This window comes from Aotus nancymaae, unplaced genomic scaffold (genome assembly GCF_030222135.1).
Source record: "Aotus nancymaae isolate 86718 unplaced genomic scaffold, 86718_ANA_hifiasm-v0.15.2.pri h1tg000079l, whole genome shotgun sequence".
Classification (NCBI taxonomy): Eukaryota; Metazoa; Chordata; class Mammalia; order Primates; family Aotidae; genus Aotus; species Aotus nancymaae.
The window spans coordinates 8,394,537-8,416,854 of NW_026988494.1; the positions used below are offsets into that span (position 1 = coordinate 8,394,537).

The 22,318-nt window shown below is 49.1% G+C and overlaps 1 protein-coding gene across 6 annotated transcripts in view; it reads right to left on the bottom strand.

Moving 5' to 3' along the window:
* Positions 1-4,856: 4,856 nt before the first annotated feature.
* Positions 4,857-22,318, bottom strand: part of RBPMS (RNA binding protein, mRNA processing factor) — a 181,039-nt gene continuing 163,577 nt past the window's right edge. For 2 of the 6 annotated variants that reach the window (XM_012468775.3, XM_012468776.3), the window contains exons 7-9: positions 13,887-14,023; positions 12,191-12,260; positions 4,857-4,954 (exon numbers count right to left, since the gene is read on the bottom strand). In XM_012468775.3, the coding sequence (XP_012324198.1) occupies positions 4,940-4,954; positions 12,191-12,260; positions 13,887-14,023 (222 nt within the window). In that variant the 3' untranslated portion in view covers positions 4,857-4,939. The other 4 variants (XM_012468781.3, XR_010339620.1, XM_012468777.3 and 1 more) reach the window with 4 other exon arrangements.

The following is a 22,318-nucleotide window of genomic DNA, read 5'->3' on the forward strand; positions in this document are numbered from 1 at the left end:
TGGCTCTTGTACGAGGGGGAGTGGTTGAGCTGTCATAAACTCTGGAGATGTGTCAACACAAGACTGACTTTGATGAAGTCTGAGTAGAACTGGTTCCAGTGCCCAATGCTTCCATCACTGTGCGGTGTGGCAGGTCATCCTCACAGCACACGACATTCGGGAGCTCATGGTATGTGGTCCGTTTGGCCCCGTGCAGTCAAGAGTTGGGAACATCAGGTCAATTCAGCCAATGTTTTGCAAAAATCACTTTGGAGACATAGAGACATAAGCTGCCCACTGCAGCCAAGTGGGTTGGGCACAGCCAGCCCCTCATGGGCCAGGGCTGGCCTCCCAAGCCAAGGTTGTCCCTTACCCATGAGGCGAGCCCTGCACTTCCACTAGGGGAACAGGGCTGCGGGGCTGGCTTGTGGAAGGTGAGTTACACACGGGAGCGTGCAGTTACAAAGGAAACATAAGACTGCAAAAATGCAATACGCGGCACACAGTTTATAGTCATAGCTGGAGCTGCCAGGGCTTTCTAAGGGCACACTGAGCAGTTCTTACCAATGTTTTCTTTGCCCAGTTATCAATAAGCCATAGAAACTCCTGGGGGCTTCCGGTTGATTGTCTTGCAGGGCTGTCTTAATGGAACTGGGATTCTAGACCTAATACTGCAGGTAACAGTTCTAACAACAGCTACACCACGTTAATTTACCCTGGACTGTGGGTAGGCACAGATTTCTATATAGTCACAATACAGGAAATTCTGGTTAATATTTGGAAACATGCCTCAAACATGCAGTTTACTTTAGAGGAAAAAAATAGATATTTTTAATTACAAGCATTCAAAAGTCGAGCACGAAACAGTGATCCAACCCAGTGTAAGATCGTCCATCCCAGCATACTTAAAATGTTTGGTATAAAAATACTCACTTTTCTTGGTTTTATTGTTGACTTCTCTTACGTTTCATTTGAAAATACCTCCAAACTGTACAGAAATGTCAGACCATGCATTCACAAATAACACACTATTTCTTACAATTATACAGTGTAAAAGAGTAAAACATTTTTATTATATTTTTTCTTTGAGAAAAACAGATGTGTGATAGAGGCTGTGGCAAAGTCTTGAAGGGATCAAAACTGGGCAAGGTTTTTTCAAGCCTGAAACACAAAGAAAACATATGAGGAGAGCAGGCGTCAACCCTCCCTAGTTGTGATGGCTTAGATGACAGTGCGGACGTGTGCGTAGGAAAGAAAAGATTTACTGCCCACACACATGTACGCGTGTCAGCGGTCTCGCCTTGATTAGACACATGGGTCAAGTCCTCGACTCCCACTCACAGAGCCCCATCCTGGCCCACAGGTTTTCTTTAAAAACAACTCAGCTCTTCTTCTGTATTCTGTCACTCATTTTCCTTTTCCATCCATCTCACCAACATGTCACACACATTTGAGAAGTTGTAGAAAATATGTATACAGAAGGCAGTCAATCAGCTCAGCATACACTAGAGTTTTCTATAGGGAGATGCTTATTTCTGTGCGGAAAGAGGCTATAAAGAAAAACAGATCATTACCGATAACCTATCATCTATCTAAATGTCCTAAGTTAGATTTGGGAAAATGTGTTGAGCAGTTGACAATATTTAGGTGACCACTGAAACACAGCGTATGGGATGAGCTTGTAAATGTTCCTATACAAACCAAATCTGTCCAAGTTGGATCTGACCTGTGACCCAATATACCTTTTTCACTTCCGTTTTTTGGAAGAGAGTACAAATGGGTAGCAGCAGTAACGGCCCGCAGGTCTTCAGACCGGCAAAGCTTTCCACAGCGGGGCCCTGGACCCCTCTCCACCGCCCCACTCCCACCCCCCAGCCTTTTCTGTGAGAGGGGACTAATACTTGCCTGTCCCTTCAGGTTGTGGCAAATAATGACATTAGTCCTAGTACATCCATTTAAGGATGCTTACTGTACAGAGCCCTCAAGGCAGCCAAATCCAGACGTGCCCCTGGCCTGTCTGTCAGTCTGTCCCTTACACCGCTGCTCCCCACCCAGCCCTGTCCTCTTGGCTCATCTGTTCCTTCCACTCTGCTGTCACCCCCTTAGGGCCACCTCTGCAGATATGCGCTTCTACCTCGAATCCTCATCCACTTTGCTTCGGGTAGCAAGACAACATTCCTAAATCACTCCACTCCTGCTCGTCTTCCCAGTGGCTTCCCAGATGCCAAATGCCAAAACACATCTTCAGGACCCTAGAAAGCTTGGCCGCTCCCGATCTCACTGGGCCTGAGGGCTTCTTCCTCTGAGCTCCTAGCAGGGGTTCTCACTGACCAGGCCACTTTGACTTCCACAGGCATAATCCTGCATTGTTATTTGCCTCTCTGAGACCATCTCTTCCTCCCTAAACCCCAGACATCAGTCACTTGCAGGGGCACAATGCAAACCTTCCATTCACACACTTAAGACTGGAGGGCACATGAAACAGGAGTGATGGGTCATTTATGGCACGTTGTCACCAAGACACCGGCCCCAGTGCAGATGATGTCTGGCCTGAGAGCAGAAGACTAAGGACGGGGACCCACTTTGGGTTCCACACACCAGCCCAGGGGCACCCTGAGCCCTCCATGGGCAGCCGTGGCCCCAATGAGGGGGATGTAGCACCTCCAGCTTTCCTGGGCAATAACGCATGCGATTTCCCCATGCCTCAGCCCCTGAGCAGGAGGAATGGCCGCCTAGGAGGGCTGATCTGAAGGGAGAAGGAACATGGGCGGGAGGAAGTCTAGTTTTCTGGGCCTTCCATAACTGCTGTGTAAATGGAATCCTTGCATGGGAAAGCAATGTAGTCACACTACCACAGATGATCCCAGACTGAACAGAAGGTCAAAACGTGGCTATTTCAGTCCCGTAAACAAGGAAGACGTTTAGCTAGGAGCGGAGTTCAAACCTTGGAATGTCTTAACAAGGACATTTTAAACAGAATCCAAAGACATCCGGGAACACAGCCCCACGGAGGGATGGCGGGGTTGGGGCTGGGAACACATGAGGCTCTGATTAGGAGCAGGTTCTCTTTGCGAGACCTTCCTGGAAGCGGCCGACTATGTCATTCATTTTCAAAAAATCAGGTATTGATATTAATTTGTAACAGAGCCATTTTCAGACATATCACTGAAAAAGTTCACAGTCTCTAGGGGCAGTCTTCTGCAGTTTGTAACTCCACTCCAGCCCCAGGGGCTGATGAAAAGTGGCCCATCTCTGTCCTCCAAGGGTAGGTCACATAAGCAGTGTCTCACCTCAGATTGGGGAAGAGAAAAGCCCCCTCCAAACTCACCCCTGAAACCTAGGGACGGCCCCAAGAAATGGTGAGCCCCACCTTAACACAGCTGGTGCTGAGAATGCCATGTCTCCCCTACATGCTGGCTGCTGCTTTTGCTGCTTTCTCAGGCCCATCTGGGGCATCTGCAACCTGACCCACCTCAGCTGACCCCAGGACAATGACTCAGACCTGCCCTCCTCTTTTCTGTCCCCATCACTAGGCCCTTCTGTCGCCTGCCAGGAAAGCTCCCCTCTCCGTGCACTGTTGATGCTTTGGTTGACTTGCTGCATTTAAAAATCATGATGTCTAACTAGCATTCAAAAATTGCATAAGTGGGGAAAAAATGTCTAAGCGGCTTAATTGGTTTTGAAATATCCCCAGGAGGAAGAACAAAATCATGTCTTTTAAAAAAGTTTGAGTGATGACTACAAAGAGCTGTGACAGAAGGAAAAGCTCACACAGTAGAAGGCTGTGGGCCTGGTGGGATAGACCCAGCTGCCCCAAGAAACAGGCACTGAGGGAAAAATGCCCAAAGTGCAGGGTCCTGTGGGAAGGCTGCCTGGGGTGGTGGGAGGGGCTGCTGCACATGACACACACCTAATGCACGCTCCTGGGACGGCACTGAGAGGACCGTCCGAGCATGGAGTGACTTAAGCCCCTCAAATGCCGTCCCACCTCCTTGGCCAGAACTGCTTGGTTCTCTGTCCGTAGCAGGAATCTTGTTCCTCTCGGACTCAATTTTTTTTATAAGCCCCTCAGAGGGATGTAGTCTGCTGCTTTGTTTAGGCTGAGACATAAACTGCCATCAACTCACCCCTGGTGTTCCTGCTGTTCTAAGCCAGGCTTTCCAGAGACCCGGCAGCCCCTAACGTGCTACCTGGCAGGAAGGTCACCTCTGGGGATGCTACATGAGGATTTGTTTTTTAGACTTCACTTACTGCTAGAAGCTAAACAAACTGAGGAGTGACAGATGATACTGATTGAAAAGACAGATCACTAAAACCATTGCCTACTAAATGGCCCACAGTCTGGAGAAATGCACTGAGAATCCTATGATTCAGTCATGCCCAAGGGTGATTCTCCTAAGTCCCCAAGTCATCAAGAAATGGCTGATTATACTCAGTATAACTGGATTAATAAGATGGGGGAATATATACATTCCAACAAAATGATTAATCCCGCCCCCCCCCTAAAAAAAAAAAAGGCTAAGATGCTTCATTTCTGTAACATTTCCTTAGGTGGAGTCCCTCCCTCCAGGTGCTGCTGGAGCCAGAAGTTCGTGGTGCCAGCTTTACCTAAGGAGGACATGTCAGCACCAAATACTAGGGTGATACATTTTAAAAACCTATCAGTTGCTGTCCTGGGATAACCTACCGTAGGTAGGCTGTGCTGGAGCAGATGTTCAAGAACTCCGGGGGGCAGGGAGGGCACCAGCACCTGGAATCCGGCCCCACCCCTAGAGGCCTGCAGTGCCCATGTGACCACACTAGCCAACAACACAGCGCCCTGCCCAGGCCATGCTGCCCCGAGCGCTTACTCAACCCTGACTGTTACTTACCAGCACGCTCCAGTTTTGCAGAACAGCTAGAGAACAGTAGCCACCACTGAAGATTGCATTAATACCCACAAGACAGATTGCAGCCGCCATCACACACCTGGGACCTGGGATGCAGAGAGAGATCACCCATTAATAGTGCACAGTGACCTCCTGTGGGGCTGCCTCGGTCTTGAAGACTGGCCTGTTCTAAGGGCAGAGAGCTGAAACAGGCAATGACAGGAGAGATCAAAGGCCTCTGCTGCTGAGTGGAGGACGAGATGCCACTGCAGAATGGCCTTACATACGCCGCATGAAAAGCTCTCAGCCAGGAAAACGCACTGAGGACTTGGTGGAGCAAGTCAGAGGAGGCTCCTGGGGGCCAGGGAGAATGGGCATTCGAATAAAAGCATATGAACTCTTCGTGAGGGCGCTAGGAGGCAGCTGGCCCAGCAAGGACGCCTCTGTACCACATCCCAAAGGCTGCGGCCTAGACCCCGAGGACCATCCAAAAGCCCCACAGAGCAAAGGCATGGGACCTGAGGCCACACCCAGAGCAAGATCCAGAAACAACCGCCTCCAGGAGTTGCTTCGAAGCAGCAGCTTTGGTCAGCCCAAGGCCACAGGAAAGCCCTGTCTGTCACAGGCACTAAGGACTAAACTTTCCTCCAGGCACCTCCTGGAAAACAAAAAGCAAAAGGATGCCCACTTGTGAACGTATCTGGCTACTCCCTAGGGTCTGAGAATTTTGAAATACGAAGGTACAAAGACCCAGCAAAGAATTTGTTCCTAATATTCCTCCCGCAGGCATGGCTGCCCCCGACGCAGCTGGTTACAGCAAAGATTCCAGCGCCAGGGAAGGAAGCCCAATTCCGTGCATGTGGACACCAGCGGTCCTACTTCCTATTAGCATTTCTCAGACCTCCCTTCCTGCAAACAGGCCATGTCCAGTATGCAAGGCTTTGAGAACTGGAGTGCATAACGTACTGCTATGGACTGTCCAAGTTCCCCACAAGGATGGCACTGGCTCAGCTGGCACCTTTCAGTGGCCCCACCAGGACTCCACAGGAAACAGGACTGCTGTGCTGAAACCCAACTCCAGAATCAAGGGTGAGCCTTAAGGAAGGACTACCTTCCTAGGACATCTGTCTTCTCAGATTTAAGGAAGAAAATATTTTCCCCAGAATTTCACTATACAACATTAGATGTGATTCTAGTTTTTTAGCAAAAGTTGGGTTGAGAACAGAAAAATAATCATCTCTGCACACAAAACCTATCAGCTCACCCAACCTCTCCAGGCCCCCTCCACACAGGAGGGAGAGTGCAAGCCACCCAGGGCTGCAGAGCCAGCTGCACTTCCCGGGAGGCTGCATTTTTAAGATTAAGAAACGACTCAGCACTGATGATATGAATACTGGGATCCTGGGACCCTCCCTCTCATCTATGTCCCCAGGAGCACAGGGTTTTATCACCAAGCTGCTCCTGAGACCTCAACAACAGTTGTCTGCACCTGCGTGTTACCTGGGGGCAGTGACATGAGCCAGAGTCCGGCCAGGAATTGCTCTCAGGAGTCTCAGGACCCCATGGCCTGGTCTGAACACGTGACTCCCTCTCTGAACTTCTTCCAGGGAGCAGTCAGGCAGCTCTGTCAGTGTACATGCTCAGGAGTCTCCAAGGACTCCAGCCAGACCCACAGAAAACAGACAATGGACAGGAGCAGGTGGGGGGTGGGCTATAGCCTTCACCGCATTTGGTTGTCACGTGGTTTGCAGAGGAGCTCGGTAAGTGCTTGTGATGTGGCGGACACAGTGGTGACTGGAGGGGGCACCCACCACGTCCACAGGACTGGCAGGGTGGAGGGTCTTCAGGCCCACCCCTACCTTTAGAGCTCAGACGGGAACCATAACAGACCCCAGAACTGGAAGGAATCGCAGAACCAGGCTCACGTCTCCTCACTGGGAAAATGGAGAAAGGCCTCTGAGGAGGGTCCTGTGTGCTCTCCCAGCAATTCCTTAGCGCTCACAAGAGCCAAGCCTGCTGTACTTCCTGTCCATTTCATTAAGATTACAGAGTTAAATATTTTCTAACCCTCACTACAGTGGAGTGTGTTCTGAAAAAGAAACCCCGAGTGAAGCTGGTTCTTTCTAGGTCTTTGCTGAGTGTTACCTTCTCAGGTGGACCCTGACTGCTCTGCTACCTTGAAGCAGAAGGCACCAGAAGTGCTGCCCCGCCACAGCACTGAGCTGCTTACCTGGCGTTATTTATTCCCTCAACACTATCGCCACCTAAACTATTATGTCTATTTGATTACATATTACCCATCTCCTCCCGGAGATGCTGCGGCTGCTCACTGTATTAGCCTTAGATATGATGGACAGTTACGGCATTTGTGTAGCCTTAGGGGCGATGTGCAGACCTCACAGCCTCATACTGGTTGCTGGGTGCATCGCAGTGTGATAGTGTGACACGGACATGTGGCTCTCTTCTAAGGTCAGAGTGACAGCAGGAGCCACCGAGGCTGTCTGGGCCGTTCCTCCTCGTTAAGCTCTAAGCTCTAAGCTCTGCCTGGGCACCTGCGCCTGGGGCTCCCCTGAGGATGACTCCAAGCTCTAGCCAAAGACAGGTGAGGCCGTTCCACCCAAAATAGAAGAGAAGGGACAAATTGCTCCAAATTCTGCAGTGTTTTCTCTTGCCATTTCCTTCTCCAATTTGGAGGGGGGCTGTAACTATATGTGCTTGTAATTTCTGGGCTTTGGTCCCAGTCCATGGCCAGGAAAATTTCAAGAGTCCTGAAAGAAGACCTCCCCCTACACTCCACCTGGCTTTTCCAAATACTGGTTCTTCCATTTCACAAACAGTTCAACTCTAATTTAACATCCATCAAGGAAAGCTGCCTAACTCTCACTGCATTCAAGGACTGACAGCAGCGTTGCTCACGTTCTCCTGTTCTCAGTGTATCTGGGAAACTGACAATTTTCAATTGTGATTCTATATTCTGGGCGCTCTGGCACATGGCTGGACCATCAGCAAAACTCTAGTGATGTAGACACAGCCTGTGGCCAGACTCGACACCATCCGTCAGCAAGAGGCTGAGAAAATTAAAACGCCAGGAACACCCTGTTCCTGTGACTACCCTCTCCCGATGGTCTTGCCTATGCCCCGGCAACAGCGTGCACATGCCCTGTACACGCCCTCAGCTGTGGCTCTCACAGCAGGCTGATCCTGCAGGCTCGTGAGCAGTAACTCCCCTCTCATATATATGTCCACAGTTCTCTGCCATTAGAACTTAAGCACCTGAGGGGCACAGGCCTGTTTTTCATGTTCATATATCTTGCAAACAGCAGATACAACAAATGTCTGTCCAGAGAATAAAGTACTTATTTATATTTCTAGTCTAGTCACTGATTTCTCTTTAGCACTAAGAAGTCCAAGAAGATAAATGAAAATGCCTTGGAGGACCTCATTCAGGATTTGGAAGGACAGCGTCACTCCCGCTCATCTTCAGATCTGTTCTTTCCATGCTGGGAAAGCGAGTTGGGGAAGAAAGCCCTCTCCACCGAATGGAGAGAGCCATGTGAGCCTCTGCGAATGAGTGGTACGTGGCTTTCATTTGGCCTTTTTGACAGAGTTGTTCTGGTTTAAAATGTTTATATTAGCTCATCAGCACCACTGTTTCCAATTCTAATTTGCATTTGCCTAAGATTACACAGCTTGGATCATAGGCTGTCTTGGAGAGGACTTGATTCAAGAGACTAGAAGAAGCAGAAGTAACAGAGCTGCACTGAGCTGGTCTAACTTTAGATGGGCTGGGAGACTAGGCTTCCCACGTGCAGGAATAATGGGCGCCATTATCCATACCCCTTCCTTACCTGATCCCCACAGGCTCCAAGGCTGGAGTCTGGCCCATGGCCCAAGCTTAGCTCACCATAAATGATTCATCCACAGGAGACATTACATACTCTTTTTTTTTTTCTGGAGACACAGTATTGCTCTGTTGCCTGGACCAGGGTTTAGTGGAACGATCTTGGCTCACTGCAACCTCCGCCTCCCAGATTCAAGCGATTCTCCTGCCTCAGCCTCCCTAGTAAGCGGAGATTATAGGCACCTGCCACCATGCCCAGCTAATTTTTGTATTTTTAGTAGCAATGGTGTTTCACCATATTGACTGGGCTGGTCTCGAATTTCTGGCCTCAAGTGATCCACCTGTCTCAGCTTCCCAAAGTGCTGGGATTACAGGCATGAGCCACTGCCCCTGGCCCATTACATATTCTTATTCAGATCTTAAAGGGTTTTTATAAGCCATACTTCCAAAGGACAGCAATTGCTGATCCTTCTTGGTAGCCACTGCGGCCTTCAGAGCTCCCGCTGAAGGGTCTGTGAGAAATGATTTGGAAAAAACTTAGGTGAGCAGATAAAAATGAAACAGGATCTCTGTTATTGAAACCCACGCAACTGCTTCACAATGGATGTCTTCTCTGGAGCCTACATAAATTCTTAAGGGGGGAAAAAAAAAGCCCTTCCTTAGGTCCTAGGCCAACATCCTTTGCCAGCTTCTCTACCAAATGAAACTGCCAAGTTGAAGGTCTTCTCTCACTGTGACTGACTTTCCTAGAGCATCTGGCTCTGACGGAAGTGGCCTGACACCCCTGCTCCTTCAGCTCCCTCTCCACTATCTGGAGGCTGCTCTTTCTCTGCTGACTCTTGGGTCTCAGATGTGCTTGGTGTGTGGCTTCTCCTCCAGTTTCATGAACTTCAACTGTCAGTTTACGCTGAGGGCCAGGTCAACGTTTCAAGCCACGCCCTCTCTCATGGGTTTTGGAATTTCCAGTTTCCTCATCCTAGACACCTCCAGCTGAACACCCTACCAGCCTGTGATAGTGGAGAGCTAAACACACTGTCATGGAAGAGGGAGGTGCCCACAGCAGGGTCCGTGTGAACAGTGCCGTCTGGAGTTGTAAGGCGGTGCTGGGCCAGCGGCACCATGGTAACAGACAGAGGTTCCTATGCAACCACTTGAGTATGGCTTTGGGATCTGTGCTTAAAAGTTCATTATGGGCAAATGAAGACGGAACATGACTTAATGGAATTTTGGACTTAACAGACCCTAGACTATATCTCAAATATAGTCTTATATAGCTTAACAATGGTATTCCATGGAGCAAAACAAAACAAAAAAAAAAACTCTCTTAAAAAGCAAACTTTTAGAATTCACAAAATAGTTAAGTATTTTAAAAGAACATTTTTCTGTATTATGAATTGTTAACTACGAAGGACATTTAAAATACAATTGCCATTTCCTAACACTGCCATTTAAAAAGGGTACTTACACACACACGTGCGCGCAGGTGAGACACGTAATTCAGAATGAAAAAGCAGCTACAAGAAGCTACATTGTCTGGGTTTTTAGATATCATCACAGATTAATGAGCAGCATCATAGATGAATACTCATCCAAGGATCTCTATATATGGGAGCCTCTGGTTTCGTTTCTGGCTAAGAGGTTAGGATATGGTTTCCCCAAGCATGAAGCATTAGTCACTTAAGAGTCTGTAAAAAAAGATGACCTGGTCTCAAATAAGCTTGAGAAATACCACCTCCTCTTAAATATTCATGATGTTTATATGGTAATAAAGGCTCTGAGAATCTTTGGGTAAAGAAATTTGTTTCACTGTCTGACCCTGGAAGGATTTGTGTACGTCACCTGTGATCACCCCAGAGGACTATTATTATTTGGCCACATTCAAATATGAAATAATTTAGTTAAAACATGAAATATGTTGGGTTAGAGGAAGAGTAGATACAATTTTAGCTTACTGATGCTGATGTCCTAAAGCGCAGAGCATTCTCTCAACTTTCCGATCCCTACTGTCAGAGGAAGAGCCGTGAATGTGGCCGGGCTATGACTGGCTGCTCAGAGACTAGTCTGTGGGCTTCTGACACGCTCATGCTCATTACTCTCCTGTCTGGTGAGGCCTCTCCTTTGCGAACACAGAAGGGGGGTCTTCTGACCTCGGACCGGAGATCATCCAAAAGGGCCGGCCTCCTGCGTGATGAGAACTTCACAAATGAAGTCCACATGCAGAAGTCCTCCCAGATCTTGAAAGTGACCTGACCCACCAACCGAGACTTCAGGTCAACAGGGCAACTTACCTGTGTTCAATAAACCCTAGCACTGTTTAAAAATTATATTCAATGCTCTTTCTTCCTCACTGACGGCACTGACCTGCACGAGGCCAGCTCTAGTGTCTACCATTTCTTTAATCGTTTTCTTGTGAGAGGTCTGAAACATTTCTCCATGTAAGTGGAATCTAAGTCAACCAGGAGCCTGTTCGTTCTACAGAATGCCTCTCCAGAGGAGTCTGTCTAAATGGCCTCAAATGATCTAACAAAAGCAGATGGACTCAGTATTAATGGTGGAAAACGAAAAGGAACATTAATTTTGTTTGGAATTATTTTTATCTTAACAAGTCTCCAAGGAAAGGCCCATGTCACTATGGTGGAATTAGGTGCTTGGGTTTGCCATGATCTCTTTAGCATTTCTAACAGGATGAGGATCAGGCCCCTCCCTCTTCTCAGTTTTCTTCCTATTTTGAGAAGGAACCATGTAAACCAAGAGAAGGCTGATGGTGGAACTATAACAGTCTAAAAACTTTAAGTAGACTCTCCAAATTTACATACCAAATTACAGTTTAGAAGAACAGTACCTTATACTTAACAGAAATTCAGAATTTCTGAATTACAGAAGGCATTTGGTATTTTGTAGAAATTCTATGTTTATAGGAAAAACTTCATTTGGTAGTTCTCTGAAGCAAAGTTAGGCCTAAAATGCCAATTTACAATATTGCTTCCTTCATGATGAAAACCTTAAAGGAAAGCCTGCTGAACTGTACACTCTGCCTTCAGTAGAAAAATGAGGTCTTTTATAAAGATTAGAACTTTGGATATGATGTATGCAGGGAAACTCATTCTAATAAATCTCCCATAATAAGACTCCCATAATAAACTACTGTATAAATTAGTGGATCACTAGTCCTGTAACTTAAGGTTTTGATTTAATGCTGGCAGCAGGTGAACTATAATTATGTAATGAAATTTTCTGACAGCTCTTCTACAGAAACTAGCACTGACTGCTTATAGTGGGAGGCCAGGTACTGGTTTTGTAAGTTAGACTCAAACAGAGTAGCACCCATGCCTAGGTGAAAACTTCCTCTCAGAAAGACGCTGAGTTTAACAAAGTTGGAAAACCAAAGGAAGTGCCTGAGGTGTGGGTGCAGAGAAAGGATGAGAGCTGCGTTCATGGCGCAGCCACCATGTACACAAGTGTAGTAGGGGCTTTGCGTATTCAGAGGAAACTGAGTACTTACATAGTATTCAGCAGAACTGACGGGACTTCCAGCCCTGAGAAGTAGCCTCGGAGGGAGGGAGCCAGCGCATCTGAAAAGACATGTGGGGAGAAGGCCATGAGCCAGGGCTCCCCAACACATCCCCATTCTCATGGAGGGTCCCGCTTGCCTACCACTTTCCCACTGTTCCCACATGGTACCCACTCACACTAGCCTGTGAGGACCTCTTCCTCACGGGGCTGAAAAGCATCGGAGCAGTGTCTTGAGACATTCCACACACCCTTATGAACACATGGGCAAGCTCTGAGGAAAGCACCCACCTCGAGACGCGCCCGAGGGTCCACCAACTCCTCTGCTCTCATCCTCCTTTTAAAGGTTAGCAGCTGTTTTGAGGCTAAGATCCGGCCCAGTGATTTCCTTTTCCCAGGACTAGGCTGGTGAAAGGCTGTCTAATGGCTGTCTAAGCAGAGTGTAGAAACACATCTGCTGTGATAAGGAAGGAGAGGTTCAGGAGCCCACCCATGCCAGTGGCCTGGCTAGGACTTCACTGCGATTCTGTTCTTGTTCTTCTAGAAAAAGGGTGCTGGCTTCTTGGCACTGCGGGTGTCTGTACCCCAGGCCCTCTGTTCACTCTGCTGAGGAGATGGGCCTGCAGCTTTTAGCAAGGAGCTTCCCAGGTAGGACCAGCAGCCCTGTCTCTTCCATTAGCTTTCCAAAGTGGAAGGCCAGCCCCAAACACAGGTGGACTGAGCAACACTGTCCACCTGGCAATATATTCCAGGTCCTATGCCAAGGAAAACACGAAAACAAAAGGAAAAAAACCCAAAAGGCCAAGTGCACTTTGTCTTTAACAGCATTCCTCACTGGCCATGTCAGTTTTGGACAGAGGCAAGAGATGCCTGCCTCCCACTGCTCTCCTCTTCACATGGAAGAGGCATGGTCTCCCCATGACCACCGTAAGCAGCTCAGAAGCACTGCTGGGAGTGGAGAAGGTAAGGCCTCTGGAGCCAGGTAAGGTGATGCCCTCCTGCAGGGCAGCAAAGGAGGACTTACTCACATCTCCAAAGGGTAACGACAAAGCAAGAGCCATTCTAGCTGAAATGGAGATGCAGGGGGTCTGGGAGGCAGCTCTGCAGGACGCAGGGCTCAGAAGGGACTGATGGAAACTTCCTGCCTCATCTCCTTGTTTTACAGGTGGGGATGCCAACTAGGTCTGGGTATTGTGAATAACCATGATCACAGGGCCCAGCGGGGTCAGAATCCAGGATGAGGCCCCATCAGATCCCCTAATCTGACTCTAAAAGCAGAGATGTCTGGAAATTGGGTCCTAAAGAAATCTGACACAGCACCCCGACCTTGCCCGTGGTCCCAGCACCTCCCCACAGGCTTCCTCATGAGCGGTTCTTTCCTCACCGGCCTGAGTGAGCAAATGCGGGCTTAGGACACACTGGAGCTTCTGCCCACAATACCACTCCCCTTAGGCTGCCTGTGTGTCGGGTCTCCTCTGGCGACCATGCCAGATATGACCAGAGACCAGATGACCAGGTAGAGCAGGAAGGCTGGAAAATCCACTCCTCTGGGAAGTCAGTGAAGAACAAAAGAAAGAGGGCAACAGAGGGCAAGATGGGGGTGAGGTAGGAGCAGGCAGGAAGTGGGACGGAAGAGTCCAGGGGAGGAGGGAGGGCAGAGGTGGGGAGAAGAAAGAACTCATACCTACCCGCGGCTCACGGCCTGCTGCATCTGAATCCACTGGCTCACTAAGCAAAGAGCAGAGTTGGAGCTGCCTTCCTGAGACAGGTGGGAAAGGACGGGGCAGGGAAACAGAGCCCCCATGGCAGGTGGGGGGCTGGACACCTAAACACACAGTAGAGGGGATGGGTCTGTGTGCACTGGGTCAGTGTGGAGCGCAGTGGTGCGACTCGTGTGGCCTGGGTGTGGGTTGGGGCGCCGGGCCCCAACAAGGCCAAGACGTGAGTGACGGTGCTTCACAGGAGTCACAGGAAGGGGAGGGCTGCCCGGGGGAGAGCCGCACAGTGGATGGCATGTTCCGCTTTCTGTGCAGGTGACTGCGAGAAGGAAGCCCTGCCCCAGCCCCTCTGACCAGCTCTTGCACACAGCCCCCATGTTCTCACTCGCACAGGTGCCTGCAGGGTGGGGGACGAGCGTGCAGCCCATCCTCAGGCTCTCGTAAGCCTGGTCGAGGTGTACTCCAGGGTGACACGAAGCCGGGTTCCGAGCTGTGGGGTCCAGGGAGACTGTGCTCAGCTGAGGAGTGAGGACGCCAGCGATGCCATAGGTGGCTGCTCCTCAGAGCGGATGTGGTGGCGGGTGGTGGGTGGCGGACACGCAGACCCCTGAATTCATCGCTCTTGTGTCTCAGGCTAGGACACTATGTGCTTGCCAAGTGGGGGCTCTTCTCACCGCATCCACAGACACCCACGGCCGCCTCCTCTTCCAGCCCTGAGAGGCTCCGCTGCGCCCACCTTCCAGCAGAGGGCAGTGCCCCCCAGGCCAAGTCTGAGCGGCTCCTTCAGGTTCCCACACTGCAGCCAGGCAGAGCGCCAGGGCTCATAGTGCACAGCAGAGTTCAGGAGCTGGCCCGGGGAACAAGCTGCTCTGCGCTAATCGCTGTGTGGGGGTAACGAGGAGAGGGTTCCCTCTTAGCCCCATTCAAGCTTTTACAATTTTTAACTGGGGGGAAACCTACAGTTCCCTCTAGACTGCCTGGGTCAGGGTTCTCTCACACAGTTCAGCAGGAGTTGAGGACTCCTCATTAGAATCATGTAACAAGGGCTGGCCTTCCATGCAAGGCAATGGCCCCTGACATCTCCTCATGCCATGTGCAGAAAGTGTACACACACACACCCCTCTTTCCTCCCTTCCCCCCCACTTCTCTCTCTCAAACGTGCACACTCAGTCTTGCACACAATTCCAGGGGCTTCTCAAGACCCTGTAAGAAAATTTAACACAATATATTAACCAAACTGACCCTGATATTTAGTCTGTGCCAGAGACTGCACTAAGCACTTCACACGGCCCGTGACATCTAAGGCAACATGGACAACCCTGGGAATCTTCTCCAACAGAACTTAGTAGTTATTACTATTACAATTCACTACCTAGGGCCACACTGTTTGGGATTCTGCCATCGCTATTCTTCAGGAATGCTCTTACAAAATGCAGTGCGCCCCCTGCGCGGCTAACACTCTTAAGTCTCTAACACTTAGCATGGTGACAGACTGGACAACAGGAGAGCACCAGATACTCAGAAAAAGAAGTAACTCAAGGGTAAAAATCAAATGGAATGCTAGAGAAAGTGGTAACCACCCATAAAAATAATTTCCATCCTCTTCCATTTATAGATGAGAAAATGAAGGGCCAGAGGATTAAATACAGACAGAATTTATGTTCCCAGAACTGATGCCAAGGACAGGAAGACCTTGACTAGTCTTGGGTGGATACCCTGCCTGAAGCGCCAGCCCTTCTATGGCAGTGAGTGAGTGGCACAGGGTAAACGCTAACCCGACAGCAGTGATGTGTGCGGCACTATCGCCTTTCTAGGGGCTGAATCCCACTACCATACTTGCCCTTAGAAACAGTCATGAGAAGTGCTTAGCAGGTGACTAGCTCAATTAATGGTTACTACTCAAAGTAAATAAATATCCGATGGTTTGACTGTTTTCTTCGCTGGGGAATGAAGGGGTAAGCCTAGACCAGTGGTTCTCAGGTTCCTGGACCATCAGCATCACCTGGGAACTTGTCAGAAATGCCGAAACTCTGGGAGGGGCGTCCAATACACTGCACTGAAAGCAGCCCTCCAGGTGATCACCAGGTACATGCTCAAGTCTGACAGATGCTGCTCTTTTTTAAGGTTTCAAAAAAGTATGGCTGGAAGAACACTGGTCTAGAAACGCTCTAATGTCAAGGACATTAGAGAGAAATGCACAGTCTGGTCCCTTCAGCAGATTCTTGATACATATCAGCACAGTAAAGGCTCTGAGAAGCTCCAAAATAAACCCGTCTGACTTGATCTAGACCTGTGTTGCCCAAGTTTATCTGACTGCAGAATCTCTGTATTATGTAACAACTGTGAATACCTGTGGGTGTTGGGAAACGTTGGTCTGGAAGGCCCCCTTCCAGTGTAGCATTTGGTGGATCTAAGAGGCCGGGCTGTGCCATTTGTATCCTTCGAGCTGGAAGACAGACCAGCAAACCAACTAGTGCTCCGATGTCTTACCTACATGGAGCAGCTGCAGATTTTCTCACATTGCCTAATACAGATGCTGTATCTGCACCATTTCAGAAGTCAGCTCTCCCTCTTTGAACAAAATAGTTAAAAACAGTAGCTTGAACAAGTTGTTTTACACAAACAATGGGAATGTTATCTCAAACTAATGGGTTAATGTTTTGAAGGCATGGATATTCTTAGGCAGGTTTCTATGACTCTCCCCAAAATGAAACCCTGAAGTCCCCTGTGGGGTTCGTTCCCGGCACTGAGCCAACTGCAGGGAACCACTCACACAGGGACTACCTACCATCAACTCTGCCCCACTCGCTCTAGACCTCAGGATCCACTTTTGGGTAGCATCACCAAATAAAGCATGTTAGGCCATTACAGCAAGCTCTGTCAGAGGCTGCTAGGCTGAAGAGAGGCTGCCAGGCCCAGCATAATCTGGTCCAAGAAACTCCAAACTCATTGAATAGGCTGGAGGGATGATGCACAATACAAAAAGATTGCCTCCCTTACGGCGCTGATTGCAAGGTTCTTTTAAATGGTAGCCCTCACCTCCATTTCTAATAAAGCACTCACCAAAACTGGAAGAACACTTTTTAGGAATTTCAATGCTGCATGAAGTGAGTCCCCCTTGTAAAGGGACCAGTCCTCTTCTCCCCACCCCCCAGAATCGGCTGCCTATACTCTTTCTCAGCAGACTCAGAGGCATGAAAATGTCATCAGCATTCTTTACTACCTGTCTGGCACCTAATACTCCTTGCCTAGGGCAATTAAACCAGTCACTATAACTAGGGAAAATGTCAAGACTGATGTGACTTGGTCCTTGGTTAAGGCTGCCATCTCACCTGTCCCAACAGCTGGAAAAGAGGTGAGCAAGGAACTCCTGGCTGGAAAAAGGCCACGCTCCACCCTGGCCTTGTGCTCTTTCTTCCAGTCACAATGGCAGGTGCTGAGGTCCAAGCTCAGGCAGGGACAAGGTCTACACCACAAGGACAAGGTCCTAGGACTGGGAATATATCCTGATAAGCCCGATCAGAGCTGAGATTATTAAACAGAAGCCTCCAGGGAGAATTTTATCTCCTGGGCTTTTAATACTCTTTTCCTGTCTGTCCTAAGCACAAGCTAGGCTCTGCTTCCAAACAGGCATGTGAAATGTGCCCAGACATCTCAGAAGTTCACTCGAGATGCCACTTAGGTTAAAGGCACCCAAGCGTGTAACACCCTGTGTCAGATTAAGTCCACAGTGGTTGCTTATCATCCATATTTAATTCTGTCAGTCTGTTAATTTTTAACTATGTTTGCTATCAAGGGCCATTAGAGGTCCCCAGGAGCTGAGCTCAGTGAAGCGCACAGAACTTTGTGGCAGAATGCACGAAGCTTTAAGTTGGGGCGTCCCAATTTCCCATCCTGTTGCTGGGTCTGGCCTTCCCCACCGGCAGCACAAATCCTGAATAAAACATGATTCCATTTGGAGTTGATTTTCCTTTTCCCTCGCTGTCACAATTGGTTTTCTTCATGGAAAAGTTAGCTTTCCCCTTTTATGAAGGCTACATTTTATAATTCCAAAGTTTCTGTGCAGCCTGTTTTGTTTCCAAAGCAGTTAAGAGTTCACATACTTTCTGGATGGCATCTGGGTGCCTATGCCTATGGAAGAAGGCCAAAAACCCTGGGTGCACAGCCAGCAGACCCAACCAGAGAGCCTTGTCTCGGGACAGACACACCACAGCCATGGACCATTCTTGCCCTGGCTCTGGTGCTTCACTTCGTTATCAAAGCAAAATGCCTGGGCCCTTAGGTTTCTCTCACTGGGGTCCTGGTCAGGAGTCCCTGTGTCTTCAGTGCTTCTCAAGCTTACAGGGAGGGCTCAGGGGCCTCTGGGCCACACCAGATCAAATGCTGACAAAGGGAAGGCACTGGAAGAGCTATTTTAATCATAACGATGACTGTAAGCCAAACATGTTACTCTTTCCTGCAAAATAACCCCATGGAGTAGATGTTCATTCTTCCCATTTATAGACGAGGAAACTAAGGCTCAGGGCAGTTAAAAACAAACTTGCCTAAGATCCCAAATTTAGCAGAGCGGGTGGAAACTGTCTTTACAATCATGTGTTTGATTTAAAAGCACCGAGTTCCAGTTAGGTGCCAAGCGCTCGGCAGCACCCGACTGTGACAGTTGGGCCACATGGTTGTTAAGAGCAGAATGCACAGATGGCACTTCCAGGTGTGACTTGCTGGGACTCAGGGTTGGGCTCTTACTGCTAGTAAGGTCAGGGTAGAAGGTGCGCAGGGTCTGAGTTTACCCTTCTGCAAAGGACAAAATGGAACACACTTAGAAACCTGGAGAATAGTGTACCGAATGGAGAGCAATGCTGACTCCAATCAGGAGGAGGCCCACGTTGAGATGTTCTGCCAATCCTGGCAATAATATTGTGATTTCTAGGGCCAAAGCCACACAGCCACATAGTAAGGGACTGCTTCTGGTTTCTGAACAGCATTTCCTCCTAAAACTGCCCAACATGGAGAAATTTGGGCTTCAGTAGCAGCAGCTCTGGACAAAAGAACATCTCTCCCTAACACCCAGTACGGATGGTTTTGGAGGACAGCTTCTAAAGAGGCCAGTTAGGAGGGAGGAGACCATGCTGATGTCTCTCACTGTGAATGAGGAAGAGGTGGAGAGGGTCTCCAGGGAGATAGCATCTGCCTGGCCGAGGGCAGATTTCTGGGTTTCATCACAGGACTGTGAAGAGGAGAATCTCCCCAAGTACAAGATGTAACTCCATTGCCTGGAAATGAGGCTGAGGAGAATCCTAGCAGAAGGATTGTTGGAAGAAAGAGCCAGAAAATCCAGGGAGGAATGAGCTGGGTGACCTGTGGTCCCTTTTCCAGTTTCTCTGACAGGAAAGCAAGATAAGGCCACAGCTGGAAAGGTCAGGGACAGTGGGTTTGTGTAAAGTAACTCACAAGGGCCATTCTGTTTCTGGGATTCCAGCTGCCCAGTCCCCTCCTCCCGTGGATGTGTTTCCTATCAGAAGGGTGTTCTTCTGGTGGCCGTGTTCCGGCCTGGCTTGGGGAGGCCCCTCTTGGGGATAAGCTCTCCCAGTGCTGGCACAAGCTGTAAGGGCAGGTGCTGTCAATCGGTGCTGTCGGTGGCATTCTCACGTAAATGCCTCATCTTACTTCCGTCATTCATTCATGCTTTCCAGTCTTCCATTTGGCTCCAGCCATGAGGTCTCTGCAGCCCCGACAGTGTCATCCACATGTGCTGGTTGTCCTGTGTCTTGTCACTGCCTTGTGGGTAGCTCAGGCTTAGTCCTGGGCTTCCTTCTCCTTATTGAAAATTCAAATGTCCCTAAAAAGATCCCAGAGAAGGGCTACCTTTAAAGCAAACATTTATGAAGCCCCTCTGATATGTTGGGTACTCTCTTAAGTGTTTACATGAAGGATTATGGCCCTTTTCCTGAAGCCCAGAGGTTAAGGAACTTGCTCAATCGAGGTTGCACAGCATGTAAATGGCAGAGCTCGTGTCTGGCCAGGGAGCTCCAGAGCCTGTCCTTTCCACCTACATTCCTGCCATGGGCTTAGAAAGGAAACGCAGCACTGCAGAGCTCTCCTAAAAGGTGCAGCTCAGAGCACAGGCCGTGCCTCAGGAGGCAGGCATAGAAATCACCCCCAGGAAGGGCCTAGGAAAGGAAAGGAGACCCGGCCCAGTCTCACAGGAGCTGGGTGCCAGCTGTGAGCATGATGCCTGGCCTCCCTGCCCTCCCTTCCTGTGAGAGCTAAGCCAGGGGCTCCTAGAAAGCCTCACCAAACAGGAAACCAGGCAAGGCCGGCACTGTCAGGAGATGAGTGCTCAAGGGCTGGCTTCTCTTCATAGTCTGACCTTCACAGAGCTGCAGTTGGAAAGGTAAATGTCAGAGGATTCATAGTTTCATTTATGTCTGAAAACAATGGAAGGCCTTGGGCAGAAGAGCCCCAAAGGCAAGCTCTGTAGTCCTCTAAACTATGGTTTTCCTGACAGTCACAGCTCAGGAGCACATAGTATATACCTTCTGGAAGCCCAGGCCTCAAGGACAAGGAGGTCAGGGATCAAGGGTCAAGTGCTAAAGTGACCCGAGAGTCACAGAAGCAAGTACCTGGAATCTCCAGACTCCTGCCTCACTGCTAGGTGAGGTGTTGAGGCCATCTTCTGGGGGACCCAGACATGGCTCTGTTCACAGGTTTCCCTGTAGGACCAACCACCCTTATAGCACTGGCCACTGCCTTCTGTACAGGAGCTGGAAGCCAAAACCAGAGTCCTTGCCACGTGAGCCTCACATGTGCCTGGAGGGATCCACAGCTGTCTCGTTGTGGGGAGACTTCTAAGGAGCCGCATGTGCACTGAAGCCCACACACAGCACTGCACTCGATACAACCTCCCCAATACTCTACGTATTTCAAACATACCCAACACCAACGCAGAAGTCCTGGTGTCTTTTGCCTCAGTATTTTCTACAGGACATAGTGACGCAGATGCTCAATACAATCTGCTGTTTTTAAAATCTAGTTTTCAGGCTGGGCATAGTGGCGCATGACTGTAATCCTATCTACTTGGGAGGCTGAGGAAGGAGAATTACTGGAACCCAGGAGGTGGAGGTTGCAGTGAGCCAAGATCGCGCCACTGCACTCCAGCCTGGGTGACAGACCGAGCCTCCATCTCAAAAACAAAATCTGGTTTTTAGAAGTACCCTGCTGCTGACGAGCAAATGCTCAGATACAGGGGTGGTGGGACAGCACTGCAGTTCAGGAGGTCCACCACTATTCCCAGGCCCATCTACTCTGTGAGCTCCCTTCCCGGTTAACCTATGCCTCTCTTTCCATGGTCCGCTTCTATATTTATTTTGGATTTAACCTTTAAAATTTTTCTGGTGTGTCACAGGGCCCTCCCAAGGGGCATGTATGCCTCGTCCTCAGGCAGTCTACGTTATAATTTAAAACCTTTGGTTCCTGTACAGGTAAGCCGCACAAGCAGCCTGTTAGAAATCCGAGAGCAGTGCTGTTAATCTGGACAAATGAGGCCTCTGAAAAGTAGTAAGGTAATCAGGGTTTTCTCTCTCAGTCCTACTTACCTGCAGAAGCTTCTGGCCCACACTGTGACTCTGCGTGAAGTAGAGGGTGCATGGTGTTGTGTTTCGAGAATGTGGTAAGGACAGTATACTTTACTGACTTTCCTCTCTGCTCCATCACAACAAGACTAAAAGCAAAACATGAACTCCAATCTAAGAAGCGGAAGTGTGTGAATGTGAGGTGACAGGAACAGCTGTATACTCTCTTCAGTGTATACCTTTTTTGAAAACTATGGATGAAAGCTTCCTCCCCTAATAAATTTCAAATACCAATGACCTTGAAAATAAACTGGATGGTCACTTTTTAAAATGTTAATGATCTTCTTAGCAATCAGACGTTTGCTGCAAAGAGTCACTCTTTCATCTCTAAACATTAAGTTAGTACTGAGGCTTTCAGTCCTATCACCTTATCCAATAATTTCTAAAAAATGTGATCTGATGGCAAGTAAGTATCTTTACTTAACAGATAGGAAATCTGGAGTACTAGACCACAACTGAAGCCGGGGCAGGGCTAGAAAGTGACTCAACTTCTTTCAATGACACTTTGTCTCCTGGTCTTCCTTCCTGTGGACCACAGTGGGCAGACTGGACAACGCATCCATTCGTTTCACATGGGCTCCCCTAGCTAGACCCACCATCTCTGCTGAAGTGAGGTCTCCTGGTGGATGAGACGCTTCCAACATGCAGCTCTTGGTGGCTCTTCCAGCAGCCCAGGCAGAGAAAAGCAGCAGCGGTGTGGCCTCAACTCCAGGATCTGGTCTCCCAAGGAAGCTCGTTCTGAGTCCTTCCATGTAAAATAGACTTGGTGTCATG